This window comes from Brienomyrus brachyistius, chromosome 22 (genome assembly GCF_023856365.1).
Source record: "Brienomyrus brachyistius isolate T26 chromosome 22, BBRACH_0.4, whole genome shotgun sequence".
Lineage (NCBI taxonomy): Eukaryota > Metazoa > Chordata > Actinopteri > Osteoglossiformes > Mormyridae > Brienomyrus > Brienomyrus brachyistius.
This window is the reverse complement of record NC_064554.1, coordinates 12,008,842-12,028,039: the sequence shown is the minus strand read 5'-3', so window position 1 is coordinate 12,028,039 and position 19,198 is coordinate 12,008,842. Positions and strand designations below refer to the sequence as shown.

Here is a 19,198-nt window from a genome sequence, read left to right as displayed (position 1 = left end):
ATTAATTATTTAATGTATGCAGCTCTGTGTCTTTATCCAAAATATTAACCAGAAAAAAAAAAGTAGAAATGTTGGAATAAAGTGAGAAATGTACTTTATCTATTTACTGGGTCAGTGCATACGTTTACTGTAAACTTCATAGGCCAGCATATGTATAGGTGAACACCCCTTTCTGTTTTCATGTTCCTATCAACTTGGATCTCCTGTTATTTCATTGCTTAATCCAAAGAGAGAGCTGAGTCGTTTGTAGACATCGTGTTATATGATTCGCTGCTTTAGTCCTTTGTTCCGCCCAATAAGAGGTCAAACCCTCAAAAGGTGTGTTTTTTTTATCCAATAAATAGACAAAAGGTATTTGAGGGCTGAGAAAAGGAGCGTTATGGCACTGCTGCAGGAACTATTCCAGTCTCCCAGCACGGTCACCCTGCTTGTTGCTTTGCTACTTTTTCTTGTTTTCTGGCTTCTCTCCACCAATCGCAGCTGGGGGAAGGAGCCCCCAGGACCCAGACCTTTGCCTCTCATAGGAAACCTGCTGCAGCTGGATCTCAAGAGACTTGATCTCTCACTCTGGAGGGTAAAATTGTTACAATGTTTCTTGGTGGGCAGTTTACTTTGAGTGATGTCCGTTTTATTTCACAGAAATCATTACTGAGTGTTGTTTTTGCTGTCAATATTGTTATTCAGTTAAATCCATTACATGTGTAATTTCTAAAAACTAATTCCTTGATACGTGATTGTTCATAAAGCAGAATAAACAATCATAACTGACAGGAACTCTGATGATACAGTATTTGCTAAATTCGTGGTTGTTGCAAGGTAGATACAAAACCAGGGGGGTTACTGATGATTTTCTTCATCAGCTTGATCAAGCTCAGTGACATTCCAGAGGTTAAAGGCAAAACAAAATATTACATTAGTACATGTTTTGCATGTGGTGCCTGTTTAAGGTAATAAAATTTGTGGTTCCATATCTTCTGATTTCAATATTCCTTTTGGTATTTGGATTAAAGCTCTGCGGGATGTTGCTGTCATGTCAGAATGATGTTTTGTTTCCACGATATTGTGTCACGGGGTGGGACAGGGAGGGGCTGAACACATGAGTGTCACTTTGCCAAAGGACAACACAAATGCCTAAAAACATAAATTCAAACACATGCATAAAATAATTATAACTAATCAGCACTGTCAGCCTCTGGTCACATGACTCCCCTTCCCACCAATGACCATAATCTCTCTTTACAGTAGCTTTCAACAGACTGAGCAAAGTTTTCCTTTCTTTTTTCCAGCTGTCTAAAACATATGGATCCGTGTTCACTGTCCACTTTGGCCCCAAGAAAGTCGTGGTTCTTACCGGCTTCAAGACTGTGAAAGAGGCTCTAGTCAACCATGCAGTGGAGTTTGGAGAACGGGAGATATCGCCAATATTTTATGATATTTCAAAAGGCCAAGGTAAGAAAAACATCCACTGACCCCATGACACATTCCTGACAGACATGTTTCGGCATGACCTGTTTAGTGTTACCCTTGTTTTATGGCTGAGTGTGAGTTGCACTCCATTCAGTAACAAAAGGGGGTGTGGTGAGACATCATGGAATCTACAGTGATCACGCACATATTTACAGTAATGCTTTGAGTATCCTGAATAAATCTGAAAGTAATCCAATCTCACGCAGGAGTCCTGTTTTCCAATGGAGACTCGTGGAAGGAGATGAGACACTTTGCTTTATCCACCCTTCAGGATTTTGGGATGGGAAAACGAGGAAGTGAGGAGAAGATCATTGAGGAGATCCACTACATGTCAGAGGTGTTTGAAAACTTTAAAGGTTAGATGATGGTTGTTAACTTGTAATAACGTCATATACTGTCCCAAAATAAGGAAAAAAGAAAAACATATTTCAGCAGTCTTATGGGTGTATTTCTACCAGTGCGACTTGAGACTCATTTCTTGGTGATGGGTCACAAATGTTTTAGCGTCGCAGCCTGAATGCTGTGTGTCTTCTTCCCACTTCTCAGGCAAACCATTTGATGCCAGTGAAGCAGTGAATCAATTAATCTCCAACATCATTTCCTCCATCGTCTATGGCAGTAGGTTTGAATATGATGACCCAGAGTTCCAAAGGATGGTAAACAGAGGGAAAAAAAATGCCAAACTCATGGTGTCACCTACCATCCAGGTGCTTTTCTTTTTCGTTCTGTTTCCTCCCATGGTCATTAAGATACGGTCTTAATTAATGCAAAAGAGAACAAGAAATAAGTAAGTCTAATCACCCAGCAAAAGCCTGTTAACCTAAATCGTAATTCTACCATATTCATAAGCCTGCCCTCCCTGACAAATTCATTAAAAACTAGTGTTGCGTAATTAATTGAAATAAGTATCTCTCCAACATAAGGCCCAATGGTAACAAATTTAATAAGGTTTTTGTATCTCTGGTGGCAGCTGTATAACATGTTTCCAAGGCTGGGTCCTTGGCTGAAGGACTGGATCACCCTGAAGAAGAATATTGAGAGCAACATAGAGCAGGTGAAAGGTCTGGTGAAGAATCTACAGGAGACTCTGAATGCTGAGGACAGGAGATGCCTTGTGGACTCCTTTCTTATCCGACAGCAGGAGATTAAGGTACGAAAGTGTTCAATGGGAAACATCTACATTGATCATACTTTTCTTCAACCTTTGACATGAGTTTTCTGGTTTTTTATTGTATTGTGTTCTGCCATCTCTACCAGAAATCCAGGGAGCAAGAATCCCCCTACTACCACGAGAATAACCTCATCATTACAGTGACTAACTTGTTTGCGGCTGGGACTGACAGCACTGTGAACACACTGCGTTGGGGCCTGCTGCTTATGGCCAAGTACCCCCATATACAGGGTGAGGACAAACACATTCACACAGGCCTTAACACGGTACCCCCGTATAAAGGGTGAGGACAGACACATTCACGCAGGCCTTAACACGGTACCCCCTTATAAAGGGTGAGGACAGACACATTCACACAGGCCTTAACACGGTAACCCCATATCCAGGGTGAGGACAAACACATTCACACAGGCCTTAACACGGTACCCCCGTATAAAGGGTGAGGACAGATACATTCACACAGGACTTAACACAGTATCCCCGTATGCAGGGTGAGGACACACATTCACACAGGCCTTAACACGGTACCCCCGTATACAGGGTGAGGACAGACATATTCACACAGGCCTTAACACGGTATCCCCGTATACAGGGTGAGGACAGACATATTCACACAGGCCTTAACACGGTACCCCCGTATACAGGGTGAGGACAGACATATTCACACAGGCCTTAACACGGTATCCCCGTATACAGGGTGAGGACAGACACATTCACACAGGCCTTAACACGGTACCCCCGTATACAGGGTGAGGACAGACACATTCACACAGGCCTTAACACGGTACCCCCGTATACAGGGTGAGGACAGACATATTCACACAGGCCTTAACACGGTATCCCCGTATACAGGGTGAGGACAGACACATTCACACAGGCCTTAACACGGTACCCCCGTATACAGGGTGAGGACAGACACATTCACACAGGCCTTAACACGGTACCCCCGTATACAGGGTGAGGACAGACATATTCACACAGGCCTGAACACGGTATCCCCGTATAAAGGGTGAGGACACACATTCACACAGGCCTTAACACGGTACCCCCGTATACAGGGTGAGGACACACATTCACACAGGCCTTAACACGGTACCCCCGTATACAGGGTGAAGACAGACACATTCACACAGGCCTTAACACGGTACCCCCGTATACAGGGTGAGGACAGACACATTCACACAGGCCTTAACACGGTACCCCCATATCCAGGGTGAGGACAGACATATTCACACAGGCCTTAACACGGTACCCCCGTATACAGGGTGAGGACAGACATATTCACACAGGCCTTAACACGGTATCCCCGTATACAGGGTGAGGACACACATTCACACAGGCCTTAACACGGTACCCCCGTATACAGGGTGAGGACACACATTCACACAGGCCTTAACACGGTACCCCCATATACAGGGTGAGGACAGACACATTCACACAGGCCTTAACACGGTATCCTCGTATAAAGGGTGAGGACAGACACATTCACACAGGCCTTAACACGATACCCCCGTATACAGGGTGAGGACAAACACATTCACACAGGCCTTAACACGGTACCCCCGTATACAGGGTGAGGACAGATGCATTCACACAAGCCTTAACACAGTACCCCCATTCACTGATAACAATCAGTTATGTACTGCTAAGGCATATAATTTACAGATTTAACAGAGATACTGTCTGTTCCCCATCCATCATTAGACCACGTACAGGAGGAGTTGGACAGGGTCACTGGGGGTCGGCAGACGCGAATGGTGGACAGGAGGAACCTGCCGTATACAGACGCTGTCCTGCACGAGATACAGAGACTGGCTAACATTGCTCCAATGAGTATCCCTCACATCACAAGCTGTGACGTGCTCTTCCGGGGATACCACATCAAGAAAGTGAGCTCTTTTCCCTTTACCATCAATATATTTTCCAGATCTAGTCCTTCTTTATCTTGTCTTCAGGGTATTTTGCTCATGCAATTTGAAATGTGATGTTTGCTATTGAGTATAACTGCAATAACTGACCTCAGTGGTTTTTCCATGTTCCCTACAGGGGACCACTGTCATCCCCCTGTTGACGTCTGTACTTTATGATGAGAGTGAATGGGAGACTCCCCATACCTTCAACCCCGGCCACTTCCTGGACTATCACGGTCAATTCAGAAAGAGGGACGCCTTCATGCCCTTCTCTGCAGGTACAGCTCAGGTTCTTCTCTGGCCTTCAGTTAAATGCTTATGAAAGGAGCTCTGCTTTTTCCTCTGGCTAGCTGTCTGAGTATCATTCTCCGTTACCCCCCTTAATAAGCAGAGAGTATCTCCCCATCTGTCTTTCCTTCAGGGCGTCGGGCGTGTCTTGGCGAGAGTCTGGCCAGGATGGAGCTCTTCCTCATCTTCACCTCACTCCTGCAGAAGTTCCGTTTCACTCCACCTTCTGGGGTGTCTGAATCGGATCTGGACCTCACTCCATGTTTTGGGTTGACCCTCGGCCCCTCCCCTCACAAACTGTGTGCTGTCAGCCGAGCTTGAAGATCCCAAATTCAGATTTGTAAGTAGGGTTCAGGTATTGTGTGAATTGTATGGATTCCAGTTCCGGTTGTGGTTATCGATTCCGGGTTCTTGGGAAAAAAAAAAAGAGGACATGTTTAGATGGCAAATATATCTTTATTATAAACATTCTGAATATTCCATGTTACCATCATCATCATTCAAAAAAACTATCGACAAATTTGTTTTTATCATAAAACTTGCATACCTAAATGACGGAGATTCAACAACAGGGATGTAGCCCTTTCATCACAAATGCAGTTACTGCTCCGTGACACTCCTCAATATTTCTTTTGGTCATCTTTCCCTTTAACGCCAACGAGAAGGAGGAGTCACGGCTGGTTTTCCCTGCTTGCGAGGCCCTAGTGCTCCCGCTGGCGGAAGACGGGTCATTGGGGCTCGAAGACCGCAAGGTGTAAAACACCATGCACTCTATCAGATCTGTCCTGTGTTGCCTTAAATGTTTGATTACGTTGGATGTACAACCCCCACTCTTTTTATTGTCTAGTGCAGTGAAGCGACGATTTTGAGCGTTTGCCATCATCCACGTTTGAGAGAGACACACATTCTAGCCCATCCCACACAACTGTTTTTTTAAACAGTTCGCCAAGGACGGTGGTTGGAAAGTTTTACATTAGATAACTAATGTAAACTGGCCTTTGGCCAAAACGGCATCGATTTAGGGCAAGTAATATGAGCAGTGCTGTCATTGTCGTTTTCTATATTACGGTGAAACTGCATGACTTCATTAGAAATCAAAGACTCCCCCCCCCACCTTCTGTATCTCTTAGGCTTATACTAAAGGCGTCCTCCAAAAAAAATTGGAAAACATGGCACCCCCACTTCCAACATGTAAAAGCCATTAATCTTCTAAAGAATCCAGACTGAAAGATCAATCCGGTAGATTGTGATTTCAGTGCAATAAAGGTGATCGTATGATTGGATGTAAGTTACATACGTACACGGATCCATGTGGTAATCTACTATTCGACTCCTTTCTTCTTTATTGCTTTGTCCGTGTCTCTGCTGTTCAATCTGATTGATTTGTTGCACCGTTGTTGTTTAGCGTTGTTGTTTATCCTCTGTATTGGACAATCGATTGTTGTGTTTGAAAATCACAATAAGCAAAGTAAAACAAAAAAACAGTCAGTGACCAGTAGTGTATCACATATTACTTTTATTCTGCCAGTTTCCTGCATATTTGACTCCCCTTCTCCTGTATGTCCATGTACTGTATGCGCCCGTGGGCAGAGCGATACTGCAGGGAGGGATCTCCATTGTAGCACAGAGAAGATCCCTGTTACTCTGGCCTTATCCTGTGCATCCAAGGCCACAGTGACCGCCAAACGGAATTCCGGAAGACACTGCGGGGAATGAAATGCACTCAGGAGATGCGACAACACCTCGGTCATTTATTTGGAACTTTTTGTGGTTTGGAAGATTCTCTAGTGGAATACAACTGTTATGTATTATTAAAGAAAGGATATGAAATGCACAAATTAAATAGGCTACCATTACTATAAGTAAAACCAGTCACCATAGTCATGTATTATATTAACTATAATATTATGTAATATAATTAAGTTTGACAAGTGTGTGTTTCCTGGTCACCTGATTTATTTGCTGTCTTTGAAGCTCGATCAGACAAGGAGTGCATGTGCTGAAGAGCCTGACTCTGCCACCAGAAACCTCAGAGATTCCTGAGTGTGAGTCTGACATCTAGTGGCAAGAGTCACTGCTTCTAAGCTCTTATCGGACATAATGAAACTTGAGGGAACTGAAGCGTACACCGTTCAGCCATAACATGCGCGTGTGGCGTTTGAGGGAGAGATAGTGCCAGGATGCACTACGGGAAGATGGCAATAAGGTAAAAAAAACAGCTGAGTGTGAAGCCTTTGTCGCCATCTGGTGTTCATTTAAGGAAGCAGAAACTAAATTCCTCAACAGTATAAACAACCATATTCAAAAGACATACTAAGCAAAAACATAAATACTCTTGTAAATGACTAATTTTAGTTCAACATATACAATGAACTTTTGATTTTTAATAACTAAAATATTCCAATAATTTAATTCTTCTCAACTAAGTAAGATAAACGTGTTTTATGTGCGAGCCTGATCCTATTCCTAATCTTAACCCTATTAAATGTATAGAGACAACTCAAAACACTAACCCTAATCCTAATTCTAACCCTAACCCTTTCATAAAACCAGGACAACCAAATCCACATCTAATCTGTCTAATTACTCTGTGAATTGAACAATATTGCAGCCACATTTAAAAAAAGTACTTGTAGATGTAAATCAGTTCCCTATTATAACACATGTTATATATTGAGTTTTGGTCATATATTGAGTGTCACAACCACTAATTTGAGCTACAAAGCCTCTTCTGTGTAACAAAAAGCATGACGTTGGCTGTCTAATCAAACCTGTTGAATATGAATTTCAGAAACTGAATCCATTTTGGAAAGTTTTTCAAATTAAATTATAATGCAAAACAATCAGACTGAATTAATCTACATTTCTCAATATGAAGAATTTTGCATCTTACCCTGTGTAACTATTCAAAAAAGTAGACTACCTTACAGTATATAAATATAGCTCCTTACGAACCTTCAGAATTTAGGATCTTCAACCTCGACTTACAGCACACAGTTTGTGAGGGGAGGGGTTGAGGGTGAACCCAACTGCTGGAGTGAGGTTCAGATCAGATTCAGACACCCCAGGAGGTGGAGTGAAACGGAACTTCTGCAGGAGTGAGATGAAGAGCAGAGCAAAACTAAGTCCGGAAAGTATCCTGATGGTGCCACGCCCCCTGATTATCCACGTGTGCTTTCCTGATCGTACCCAGCTGTGTCTAGTTATTTTGATCAGTCCTGTCTATTTAAGTCCAAGTCTTGTACGTATCCCTTGTCCGTCACTGATGTTGTCGATGCCCGTGTTCTATCCTGCCATGCCCTGATTAAATCCCCGTTTATCCCGAAGTCTGCTTGTCTGTCTGTTCCTTGCTCACTCTCCTGCATGAGCGATCACCCGTTTCAACGGCGATCGTCAGAACCATGTCACAGCTTGTGATGTGAGGGAGACTCATTGGAACAATGTTGGCCAGTCTCTGTGTCTCGTGGGTGACGGCGTCTGTATACGGCAGGTTCCTCCTGTCCTCCACTCGAGTCTGCCGACCTCCAATGACCCTGTCCAGCTCCTCCTGTACACGGTCTAATGGTGGATGGGGAACCAACTTAACAAAGTAAGAAACAAATTGGATGATAAATAATTGTTTTGGGGGTATTTTATGGCTGATTTAAGACACAAGTCGGCACCAGCCCGTTTAACATAAGAGATAGGAACAGAAAGCTAACACAGGACGAAGGTTGAATTAGCTTTGCTCTGCACCCGCAGTCACATTTACAAAGCCTGTGATTTATCAACGTTCATTTCGTATGGATGTTCATACACATGAGTGACACATACCAATTTTCCTGTGCAAACTAGTGATTCGAACAAACGTGTTTAAAGACACACTTTGAGAAATGAGACGCCAGGATTATAATCTCATGCATTTATATCACGCTCCATATCTAATGTATGCAACTCTGGGTCTTTCACTCTCAGATTACACTGGCTATGTCCTGCCGGTCAGAGCATGATGTAATCATGCCTTTAGGCTAAGCCCCTCCCTCATCCTGGCCTTCATAAGCCAACAGGAGCCCAGCACAGGTGACTGTCAGTCTGCCTCTGACGAATCAGCCACAACACCATTCAGGACTTGGTTCCTAAACAACAATCACGACCAGTAGCAGAAGGTGATCAGCAGGCTGCGAAGGAACCATGATTCTCTTACAGGGACTTCTGCAGATTCCCAGCACCATCGTGCTCCTGGGGACCTCGCTGGTGCTGTTGGTCCTGTATCTCCTCTCCAGCACCCATAACCGGGGAAAAGAGCCCCCAGGACCCAGACCTTTGCCTCTCATCGGAAACCTGCTGAAGCTGGATCTCAGGAGGTTGTATCTCAGCCTCTGCCAGGTACAATGTGTTCCCAGACTTTCATGTTTAATGGCACAGGACTGCATGTTCTCACGTTTAGTTAATGTTTAAAAGTGCTGCGTGATTTATTTCTGGTTATTTTGTATTTCGTACCTCATACGGACGACCTCCTGTTCCTGTGTTAGTCTGATCACATAAGACGTAGATGCTGGAATCAATTAAAACAAGACTTTGTTTAATTCTGAAATCTATACACTCAACATGTTCTAATCTCAGTATTATCTAAGTATTATACAAATATAATCCCAGTCAGTCTCAGAACCAATTTTATGATATAGCAGTAACCACAACTGGCTGATCAAATCTACTTAAGGGGAGCCCTCCCCAGTTGGATAAATCTACTGAGGTGGACCCTCCCCCGATCAGATTAATGTACTGAGGGACACTCCCAAAAATGACAGTGTCTCTGACACTGTTATTATCAGGGTCGAGGGCTGGAAAGTTTGGAAACCGCTGCTCTGAAATACAGGAAATAAATGGGTAATCGAGCTTGTAATGGCACAAGGGTGTCAGTTGCGTGTGGAGGCAAACAGCACTGCTGGGTATCGCCGCGTGGCAACTACAGTCGCCCAGGGGAGGCGACTAATCTAGTCACACAGGTGCAGCGATTTCAGGCGCCGAAGCAAAAAACTGGGGGGAGGGAACACATGTGGGAGGGGAAACCAAGCGCTGACCCCCTTGCTCCCCCCCCACCACTGGCTGTGTTAATAATTTTAAATTTAAAACAAAAAAGGTTGCAGAATCAGTCACTATTGACAAGCATTACATGTGTAAGAAATGAAAGCTCATTAGCAGATGTATGAAACACTGGGGAAAAATAGACCATGGACAGACTGGTAAAATGTCAAAAGGAACTGATGGGACTGAGAAATGGGGAGACATACGCAAAGCAGTGAGCATCCTTTGCAACTGCAATGCAGTGAGGTTCCAGTGAGTTGATGTCAGGAAGCTGAGAAGCCAGTGATGTAAAATGGCAAATTACACGTTGTCTTACTCATTCATTTATTTCATTTTTCTGTTCTTTTAAACCATGAGAATACCCTCGATCAGCCCCAGTCTTACCCTAACAAGTATTAACCAGTAAAACGAGTATGAAATAAACGTGGGTGGGGCGCACCATTAGCGGCCCCAAGTGTTACTGGGGGCTCCAAAACTCCCAATTAGGCTCAGCAGCCAAAACACTTCTGCAGCCAGTATGAACAACACTACATAACCATAACAGTTTAATTAACACACAGAAATTAGTCTTAAGCTTTTCACCTTTCATGTAAAATCCAATGATTCTGGTTTCCATTAGAGCCATGCAGAATTTGCAGAGTTACTCCTCTAATGCCACATTTCTGCGCTGTTGTGAATGAGATCCCTCTGGCAGAACAGGACAAACCGGGATTTAACCTCCATTGCAGTGTTGGGTGCTTAAAGGAATTCCTTGGTAACCTTAGAAAGAACGATAATCTCATTCACATAAAGGGTTTGACACAATGCTATGAAAATTCACCTCAGTTGTAAACACAAGAAGCGGAATAAAATGTTCATAGCTGTCCCTGGGGTATGTAATTAGCGTGCAAAAACAGTGTGAGCCAGCGGGAAATAAAGTTCGAGTGCTTAGGACACATTCCCTGAGTTTGGTTGGTTTGGAGGACATCCATCAAAAACCGATACATATACAGGTCAGCCAAACAGATCGACACAGACAGCCGTCTTACTGCATCTCGCTATAGTAATGCTCCATATTAAGATCTCATAACCGACTTGTCAGTCTTAGCATTGCAAATTTAAAATTTACTTTGAATTTACACAAATTAATTTTCTTGCAATGCCATTTAATATAGATTAATCTTTTGGGATTCAGCCGTTACCATAAACATGAAACAGTATGACCTTTATGTATTTCTATAATATATGTATCCTTTTTTCTTACTTGATACAATCTCTGTGTCGGTCAGTCAAACTCCAGCATCTGATTTTTAAATGTTGATTTTCTCCAGCTGTCTAAAACTTATGGATCTGTGTTCACTGTCCACTTTGGCCCCAAGAAAGTCGTGGTTCTTACCGGCTTCAAGACTGTGAAAGAGGCTCTAGTCAACCATGCAGTGGAGTTTGGAGAACGGGAGATAGCGCCAATATTTTATGATTTCAACGAAGGCCATGGTACGACTCAATTACATCATGATGAATTTCAACATGGTCTGTTCAATATTTAGTGAGTGAGTTTCAAGGTGATATATTGAAAGTACATCAATCCATAATAACGGGTGCATTAAATGCACATATTTACAGTAATGCTTTGAATAAATCTGAAAGTAATCCAATCTCACACAGGAGTCATGTTTTCCAATGGAGACTCATGGAAGGAGATGAGACGCTTTGCTTTATCCACCCTTCGGGATTTGGGGATGGGAAAACGAGGAAGTGAGGAGAAGATCATTGAGGAGATCCACTACATGTCAGAGGTGTTTGAAAACTTCAAAGGTGAGATAATGGCTGTTAACTTGCTATAACATCCGATTAATGTTAATTTAATTAAATGATTTCCTGAAAAAAAAATTTAATTCCAACAAAATGTGCATATCAGTGATGTGAGTCCTGGGAGGGCATGCAAGGGGTGCAACTTAATAAAGTTAAACAAAAGACATGATTCGGTCTTACACCTATAGAGAAGTTCTGAGGATCTTCCTCTATATACTATAGCATAATGCAAATGTTTTCAAATTGCTACATATATGCTCTGATTCTCCTTCCTGCTTCCCAGGCGAACCCTTTGACACATTGCAGGTAGTGAACTACTCAGTCTCCAACATCATTTCCTCCATCGTCTATGGCAATAGGTTTAACTACGATGACCCAGAGTTCCAAAGGATGGTCATCAGGGCGAACGAAAGCATCAGGCTCACCGGATCACCTGCCATCCAGGTACTTTTCTTTTTCTACTGCATCTCACTTTTAAGGTCACTAGGGTAGAGTCTGAATGGGGCAGCTGGAGGGACGTTTGTTTAACACCAGTTCAGTTAATAGAAACTACAGACCAAGGAGGAAGAAATTCTGATCAACCAGCAAAAGCCTGGAAATCATAATCTCAATTCTAAGATGTTCATAAGCCTGCCCTCCCGGACAAATTCATTAAAAACTAGTGTTGCGTAATTAATTGAAATAAGTATCTCTCCAACATAAGGCCCAATGGTAACAAATTTAATAAGGTTTTTGTATCTCTGGTGGCAGCTGTATAACATGTTTCCAAGGCTGGGTCCTTGGCTGAAGGACTGGATCACCCTGAAGAAGAATATTGAGAGCAACATAGAGCAGGTGAAAGGTCTGGTGAAGAATCTACAGGAGACTCTGAATGCTGAGGACAGGAGATGCCTTGTGGACTCCTTTCTTATCCGACAGCAGGAGATTAAGGTACGAAAGTGTTCAATGGGAAACATCTACACTGATCATACTTTTCTTCAACCTTTGACATGAGTTTTCTGTTGTTCTATTGTATCATGTTCTGCCATCTCTACCAGAAATCCAGGGAGCAAGAGTCCTCCTACTACCATGAGAAGAACCTCATCATTACAGTGTCCAACCTTTTTGCAGCTGGAACTGACACTACTGCGACCACACTGCGTTGGGGCCTGCTGCTTATGGCCAAGTACCCCCATATACAGGGTGAGGACAGACACATTCACACAGGCCTTAACACGGTACCCCCATATCCAGGGTGAGGACAGACACATTCACACAGGCCTTAACACGGTACCCCCATATACAGGGTGAGGACAGACACATTCACACAGGCCTTAACACGGTACCCCCATATCCAGGGTGAGGACAGACACATTCACACAGGCCTTAACACGGTACCCCCATATCCAGGGTGAGGACAGACACATTCACACAGGCCTTAACACGGTACCCCCATATACAGGGTGAGGACAGACACATTCATACAGGCCTTAACACGGTACCCCCATATCCAGGGTGAGGACAGACACATTCACACAGGCCTTAACACGGTACCCCCATATCCAGGGTGAGGACAGACACATTCACACAGGCCTTAACACGGTACCCCCATATCCAGGGTGAGGACAGACACATTCACACAGGCCTTAACACGGTACCCCCATATCCAGGGTGAGGACAGACACATTCACACAGGCCTTAACACGGTACCCCCATATACAGGGTGAGGACAGACACATTCACACAGGCCTTAACACGGTACCCCCATATCCAGGGTGAGGACAGACACATTCACACAGGCCTTAACACGGTACCCCCATATCCAGGGTGAGGACAGACACATTCACACAGGCCTTAACACGGTACCCCCATATCCAGGGTGAGGACAGACACATTCACACAGGCCTTAACACGGTACCCCCATATCCAGGGTGAGGACAGACACATTCACACAGGCCTTAACACGGTACCCCCATATCCAGGGTGAGGACAGACACATTCACACAGGCCTTAACACGGTACCCCCATATCCAGGGTGAGGACAGACACATTCACACAGGCCTTAACACGGTACCCCCGTATACAGGGTGAGGACAGACACATTCACACAGGCCTTAACACGGTACCCCCACTCATTGATAACAATCAGCTATGTACGGCTAAGGCATGTAATTTAGAGACTTAACACACAGACATTCACCCAAATTCCTAATAGAGATACTGTCTGTTCCCCATCCATCATTAGACCGTGTACAGGAGGAGCTGGACAGGGTCATTGTTGATCGGCAGACTCGAGTGGAGGACAGGAGGAACCTGCCATATACAGACGCCGTCACCCACGAGATACAGAGACTGGCTAACATTGCTCCAATGAGTCTCCCTCACATCACAAGCTGTGACGTGGTCTTCCAAGGATATCACATCAAGAAAGTGAGCTCTTTTCCCTTTACTATCAGGATATTTTCCAGACCTAGTCCTTCTCTATCTTGTCTTCAGGGTATTTTGCTCACGTAATTTGAAATCTGATGTTTGCTATTGAGCATAACTGCAATAACTGACCTCAGTGGCTTTTCCATGTTCCCTACAGGGGACCACTGTCATCCCGCTGTTGACGTCTGTACTTTATGATGAGAGTGAATGGGAGACTCCCCATACCTTCAACCCCGGCCACTTCCTGGACGATCAGGGCCGATTCAGAAAGAGGGACGCCTTCATGCCCTTCTCTGCAGGTACAGCTCAGGTTCTTCTCTGGCCTTCAGTTAAATGCTTATGAAAGGAGCTCTGCTTTTTCCTCTGGCTATCTGTCTGAATATGGTTCTCCGTTACCCCCCTTAATAAGCAGAGAGTATCTCCCCATCTGTCTTTCCTCCAGGGCGTCGGGTGTGTCCTGGAGAGAGTCTGGCCAGGATGGAGCTCTTCCTCTTCTTCACCTCACTCCTGCAGAAGTTCCGTTTCACTCCACCTCCTGGGGTGTCTGAATCGGATCTGGACCTCACTCCAGTTGTAGGCGTAACACTTAACCCGTATCCCCAAAAACTGTGTGCTTTAATCCGAAGGTGAAGATCCTGGATTCTGAATGTAACCGAAAGACATGAGCTATGAGAGAAAATACTGATTTACATCAACAAGTAATGCAGCATTTAAAAATGTAGTTGTAATATTATTCAGTTAACAGTATGTATGGCATTGATCACTAACCAAGCACTTTAACTCCCATAATCTTCCGCTGCAGTCTGTGTTTATTGATATTGAATCGTTTCTCATTCTTATATTGTCTCCACTTTTCATAGTATAATAAAAATATCTGATCTTTGTTTTCCTGAAGCAAACACAACCTTTCTCTCTACTTTTAAAATGGATTCGGTTTCTGAAATCAGTTCCGGCGCCAGAACAAATCTGATGAACTGTCCACTAAATGTTTAATATAAAGTCCACGGTCAAAACGAAACACAACTACAAGATTTCTTTCTCTTTTTGCAAACATACTATAACTATTGATTACAGATATTTTCAACATTTTTGTTCATCAAAGAATGATAAATCTAAAATAATATTTGATCCAGAATAATTATGTATAGTTCAGTCTGATTGCTGACAGAATGCAGAGAAAAACTGGAGAGTTCAGAGTGACCTTTATTAATCTGAGTCATGAAGAATACGGCGAGCATCACTCCTTCATCATGCAGTGCAGGTTGGCATGAGTCATTGATTGCAGCTGTTTCAACTCAGCTGGTAAAAGACCTGACCCTGTTAATAGGTTGTAATATTAGGATTGCCATGCAGCCTTTTTAGTTTTATTTTATTGTTTTTGACCTAATGGCAAATGCCCCCGCTGCAGTACAACAGTGCGGGATGCTGGGACATATGCAAATAGGCCAGACACTTAAAGGCTAAAATACATAAATTCAACCCTAGAACTTATTGTCTAGTATATTCACATACACTGTATTTAAAAGCATTTATGTTAAAGAGAATTATTTCTAGTTTTCCCCAAAAGCAGTGTGACTAATATTTTAATGCTATATGCTCATTTTAGCAGAGATTGGCTGCGATATTCCTTGATTCTTCTTGTCAAAATACTTAGGGTGTTTTATTTTAAATAACACATTAGTCGAAAAGAGAATCATTACTTTAAACACGTTTATCTTAAAACACGTTAAATTCCCTGCACAGCCCTAAAAAGTTACTGTGTTCTAACTTGAAAAACGTTAAAAGTGATTGACAACCCTAAACACTATTATAGCATAAATTTTAAAACCCTCGAAATATTACATTAAGAAATGTAATCATTGTTTTAATACAAGCTATAAAATTATTCTAATTTTAATTTTAGCTAGGGTTGTGGAGGGCGTCGAAAGGAAAGGGGAAAGGGGGGTGGCAGCTGGTTCTGTCATGGTGGAGCTACTAAGCTCCGTCCAAGGTATAGTCTGTTACTTGAAGAGAATCTTACATTCAGATTCAAAGGGCTGTGTGACCTCAGCACCCATCTCTCTGCATCGTCGTGGAAGGACACCCACATAATGTAAGCAGAGATAAAAACCGTAGGTCCATGCCTAACCCAATTTGAATCCCCGAGTAACAACAGATCAAGCGAAATGATGGCAACTTGAGGTCCGTGTCATTTGTACAATACAATAATTTCAGAGCTTTCATGTTTTTAAGGTTACATGCTAGAAAGTCTGACCTGTATGTTTGAGCTAAAGTGAATGTTAACAGGATGAATAAATCCCATGAACCACTGTACAAATACTTCACAACAATTTTTATTAAAAGAGAGAAAACAGGATGAAAAGATTCTCACTCGATTACTACGATACATTGTCAGTGCCACTCAGACAAGGAGACACAAGAGCTATTCATACTAGGGCTTACATCAGATAAATTAGTGCATCTAGATTCATTTCAAAGTTGGCAATGCAACATTCATAAAAGCACGTACCGCACCACGTACACATGGTTTGCAATGCGGAAAAAAATCGCCGGGCCCAGCGGGTAAATACACGAACTCCAGACCGAAGAGCCCTGACAAAACGTTGCCAGTTGGTGGCTGGCTCGTGTCCTGGTGGCCCCTGTCCTCCTCCGCCCCTCTCTGGGTGCTCCTCGGGAGGTTGCTGTTCTCCTCTGCCCCTCTCCAGGTGCTCCTCGGGAGGTTGCTGTTCTCCAGCCCTCTCCGGGTTCTCTGCAGGTGGCCCCTGTTCTCCTCCACCACTCTCTGGGTCCGGCATAGGTCTCACCAACTCAGTATCTGACTTGGTACGCTTCGGGACTGGTCGTCTTCTGTCCAGTTGCCTCATGGGTCTAGGCCTCTGGATTTCAGCCTTTTTCCCCAAATCGCTCTCCGATTTGCTTTTTTTCTTGGTCAATCTGCTTCCATCCATGCCTAGTTTTACTATGTTTTGTGCAGGCAAAAGTAGATGCAACAGAAAATGCTGAGTGTCAATTGGAACAGTGTCTCCGTTGAAATGATCTCAGGACTGAAACGTGAAGGTCAAATTGGCCTTTATATACACAATCTTCTATGACCTCACTGACTGGCAAATGATGTCATCAGTTGTTGCATTCTAGAATGTGACATCAAAAAGGGCCCAGCTTCACAAGCATATCAGTAATTTAGTTGTTTTTTTAGACTGGCAGGATTGTTGGCCAGTACTTAAAATCAACTTCAGTGATTTTTGAGGAAACATTCCTGGGGGTATATCGAAATGTCTCCACAGTTTGATAAAAACCTGTTATTTTGATTTTGTAAGGACATCAGTCCCCACAAGGGGAAACTCGATTTTGTGTGTGTGTGTGTTTGTGTGAAAGAGAATTATTTCTAGTTTAAACCATTAGTAGACAGCGGGTATTCCCAGTATGACATTGCGGCATGCTGGGACATACGCAAATAGGCCAGACACTTAAAGGCTAAAACATATAAATTCAACCCTAAAACTTATTGTCTAGTATATTCACATACACTGTATTTAAAACAGTGCATTTATGTTAGAGAATTATTTCTAGTCCTCCCCAAAACCAGTGCCACTAATGTTTTAATGCCGTATGCGCATTTTAGCTGGGATTGGCTGCGTTATTCCTTGATTCTTCTTGTCGAAATGCTTAGGGTGTTTAATTTTAAATAATACATTAGCCAAAAAGAGAATCATTACTTTAAAAACTTGAGATCCATGTCATTTGTACAATACAATAATTTCAGAGTTTTAATGTTTTTGTTAAGGCTACATGCTAGAAAGTCTGACCTGTTTGAGCTAAAGTGAATGTTAACAAGACGAATAAATCACAAGAACCACTGTAGAAATACTTCACAACAATAATTTTTATTAAAACAAAGAAAACAGGATAAAAAGATTCTCACTCGATTACTACGATACATCCCCAGTGCCACTCAGACAAGAAGGAGACACAACAGCTATTTATACTAGGGCTTACATAAAATAATATGGATTTAGATTCATTTCATCATTGGCCATGCAACATTCATAAAGGCACATACACACAGTTTGCAGTGCAGAAAAAAAACGCCGGGCCCAGTGGGCAAATACATTAACCCCAGACCGAAGAGCCCGAATGAAACGTTGCCAGTTATTGTTGGCTGGTTCATGTCCTGGTGGCCCCTGCCCTCCTCCGACCCTCTCTGGGTACTCCTCGGGAGGTTGCTGTCCTCCTTCAGCCCTCTCCGGATGCTCCTCGGGAGGTTGCTGTTCTCCTCCAGCCCTCTCCGGGTGCTCCTCGGGAGGTTGCTGTTCTCCTCCAGCCCTCTCCGGGTGCTCCTCGGGAGGTTGCTGTTCACCTCCAGCCCTCTCGGGGTCATCCCCAGGTGGCCTCTGTTCTTTTCCACCGCTCTTTGGGTCTGGCATAGGTCTCACCAACTCAGTATCTGACTTGGTTCGCTTAGGGACTGGTCGTCTTCTGTTCAGTTGCCTCATTGGTCTAGGCCTCTGGATCTCAGGCTTTTTCCCCAAATCACTCTCCGATTTGCTCTTTTTCCTGTTCAGTCTGCCTCCATCCATGCTTAGTGTTTCTCTGTTTTGTCCAGGCAAAAGTAGACGGAACAGAAAATGCTGAGTGTCAATTTGAACAGTGTCTCCGTTGAAATGATCTCAGGACTGAAACGTGAAGGTGAAACTGGCCTTTATATACACAATCTTCTATGACCTCACTGACTGGCAAATGATGTCATCAGTTGTTGCATTCTAGAATGTGACATCAAAAAGAGCCCAGCTTCACAAACGCATCTATAATTTTGTTGTTTTTTCAGACTAAGACAGAATTGTTGGCCAGTACGTAAAATCAATTTCAGTGATTTTTGAGAAAACATTCCTTGGGGGGGGGGGGGGCATATGAAAATAGCAGTGCCCTAACGAAACGTTGCCAGTTGTTGTTGGCTGGCTTATGTCCTGGTGCCCCCCGTCCTCCTCCTGGTTGGTCCAAAAGGAAGAGTCAGTGGCGGAACAACTGCACACAAGACCCCCAACTTCACACACGTCCGGAGTCATTTACAGTTTTTTGTGCGCTCATAACTGCGCAATGT

General features: G+C 43.4%; 2 protein-coding genes and 1 long non-coding RNA gene across 8 annotated transcripts; 2 read left to right on the top strand and 1 right to left on the bottom strand.

Annotated features, from left to right (window-relative positions):
* Positions 1-343: 343 nt before the first annotated feature.
* LOC125717820 (cytochrome P450 2K1-like) lies at positions 344-9,157 on the top strand. Of its 5 annotated transcripts, XR_007384625.1 has the most exons (12): positions 344-574; positions 1,287-1,449; positions 1,674-1,823; positions 2,014-2,174; positions 2,438-2,617; positions 2,725-2,869; positions 4,343-4,527; positions 4,685-4,826; positions 4,970-5,176; positions 6,811-6,881; positions 8,791-8,895; positions 9,022-9,157. XR_007384625.1 is itself a non-coding variant. In XM_048991110.1 (10 exons), exons 1-9 carry the CDS (start codon positions 380-382, stop codon positions 5,155-5,157), a joined length of 1,509 nt encoding a protein of 502 aa, XP_048847067.1. In that variant the 5' UTR covers positions 344-379; the 3' UTR covers positions 5,158-5,176; positions 6,811-8,162. The 5 variants fall into 5 exon arrangements, 3 of the variants coding, with proteins under 3 accessions (XP_048847067.1, XP_048847066.1, XP_048847068.1); XR_007384626.1 differs by lacking the exon at positions 6,811-6,881; XM_048991110.1 differs by lacking the exons at positions 8,791-8,895; positions 9,022-9,157 and having other exon boundaries at positions 6,811-8,162.
* On the top strand, positions 8,902-14,983 carry LOC125717818 (cytochrome P450 2K1-like). 2 transcript variants are annotated; one of them, XM_048991107.1, is made up of 9 exons: positions 8,902-9,201; positions 11,259-11,373; positions 11,545-11,694; positions 11,975-12,135; positions 12,442-12,621; positions 12,729-12,873; positions 13,916-14,100; positions 14,258-14,399; positions 14,543-14,983. In XM_048991107.1, exons 1-9 carry the CDS (start codon positions 9,007-9,009, stop codon positions 14,728-14,730), a joined length of 1,461 nt encoding a protein of 486 aa, XP_048847064.1. In that variant the 5' UTR covers positions 8,902-9,006; the 3' UTR covers positions 14,731-14,983. The 2 variants fall into 2 exon arrangements, with proteins under 2 accessions (XP_048847064.1, XP_048847062.1); XM_048991105.1 differs by having other exon boundaries at positions 11,211-11,373.
* Positions 14,984-17,965: 2,982 nt separating this feature from the next.
* Positions 17,966-18,878, bottom strand: LOC125717827 (uncharacterized). Its single transcript, XR_007384630.1, has 2 exons — positions 18,458-18,878; positions 17,966-18,415 (listed from the first exon to the last, which is right to left on the bottom strand). It is a non-coding gene; the product is annotated as an uncharacterized LOC125717827 (long non-coding RNA).
* Positions 18,879-19,198: the final 320 nt, after the last annotated feature.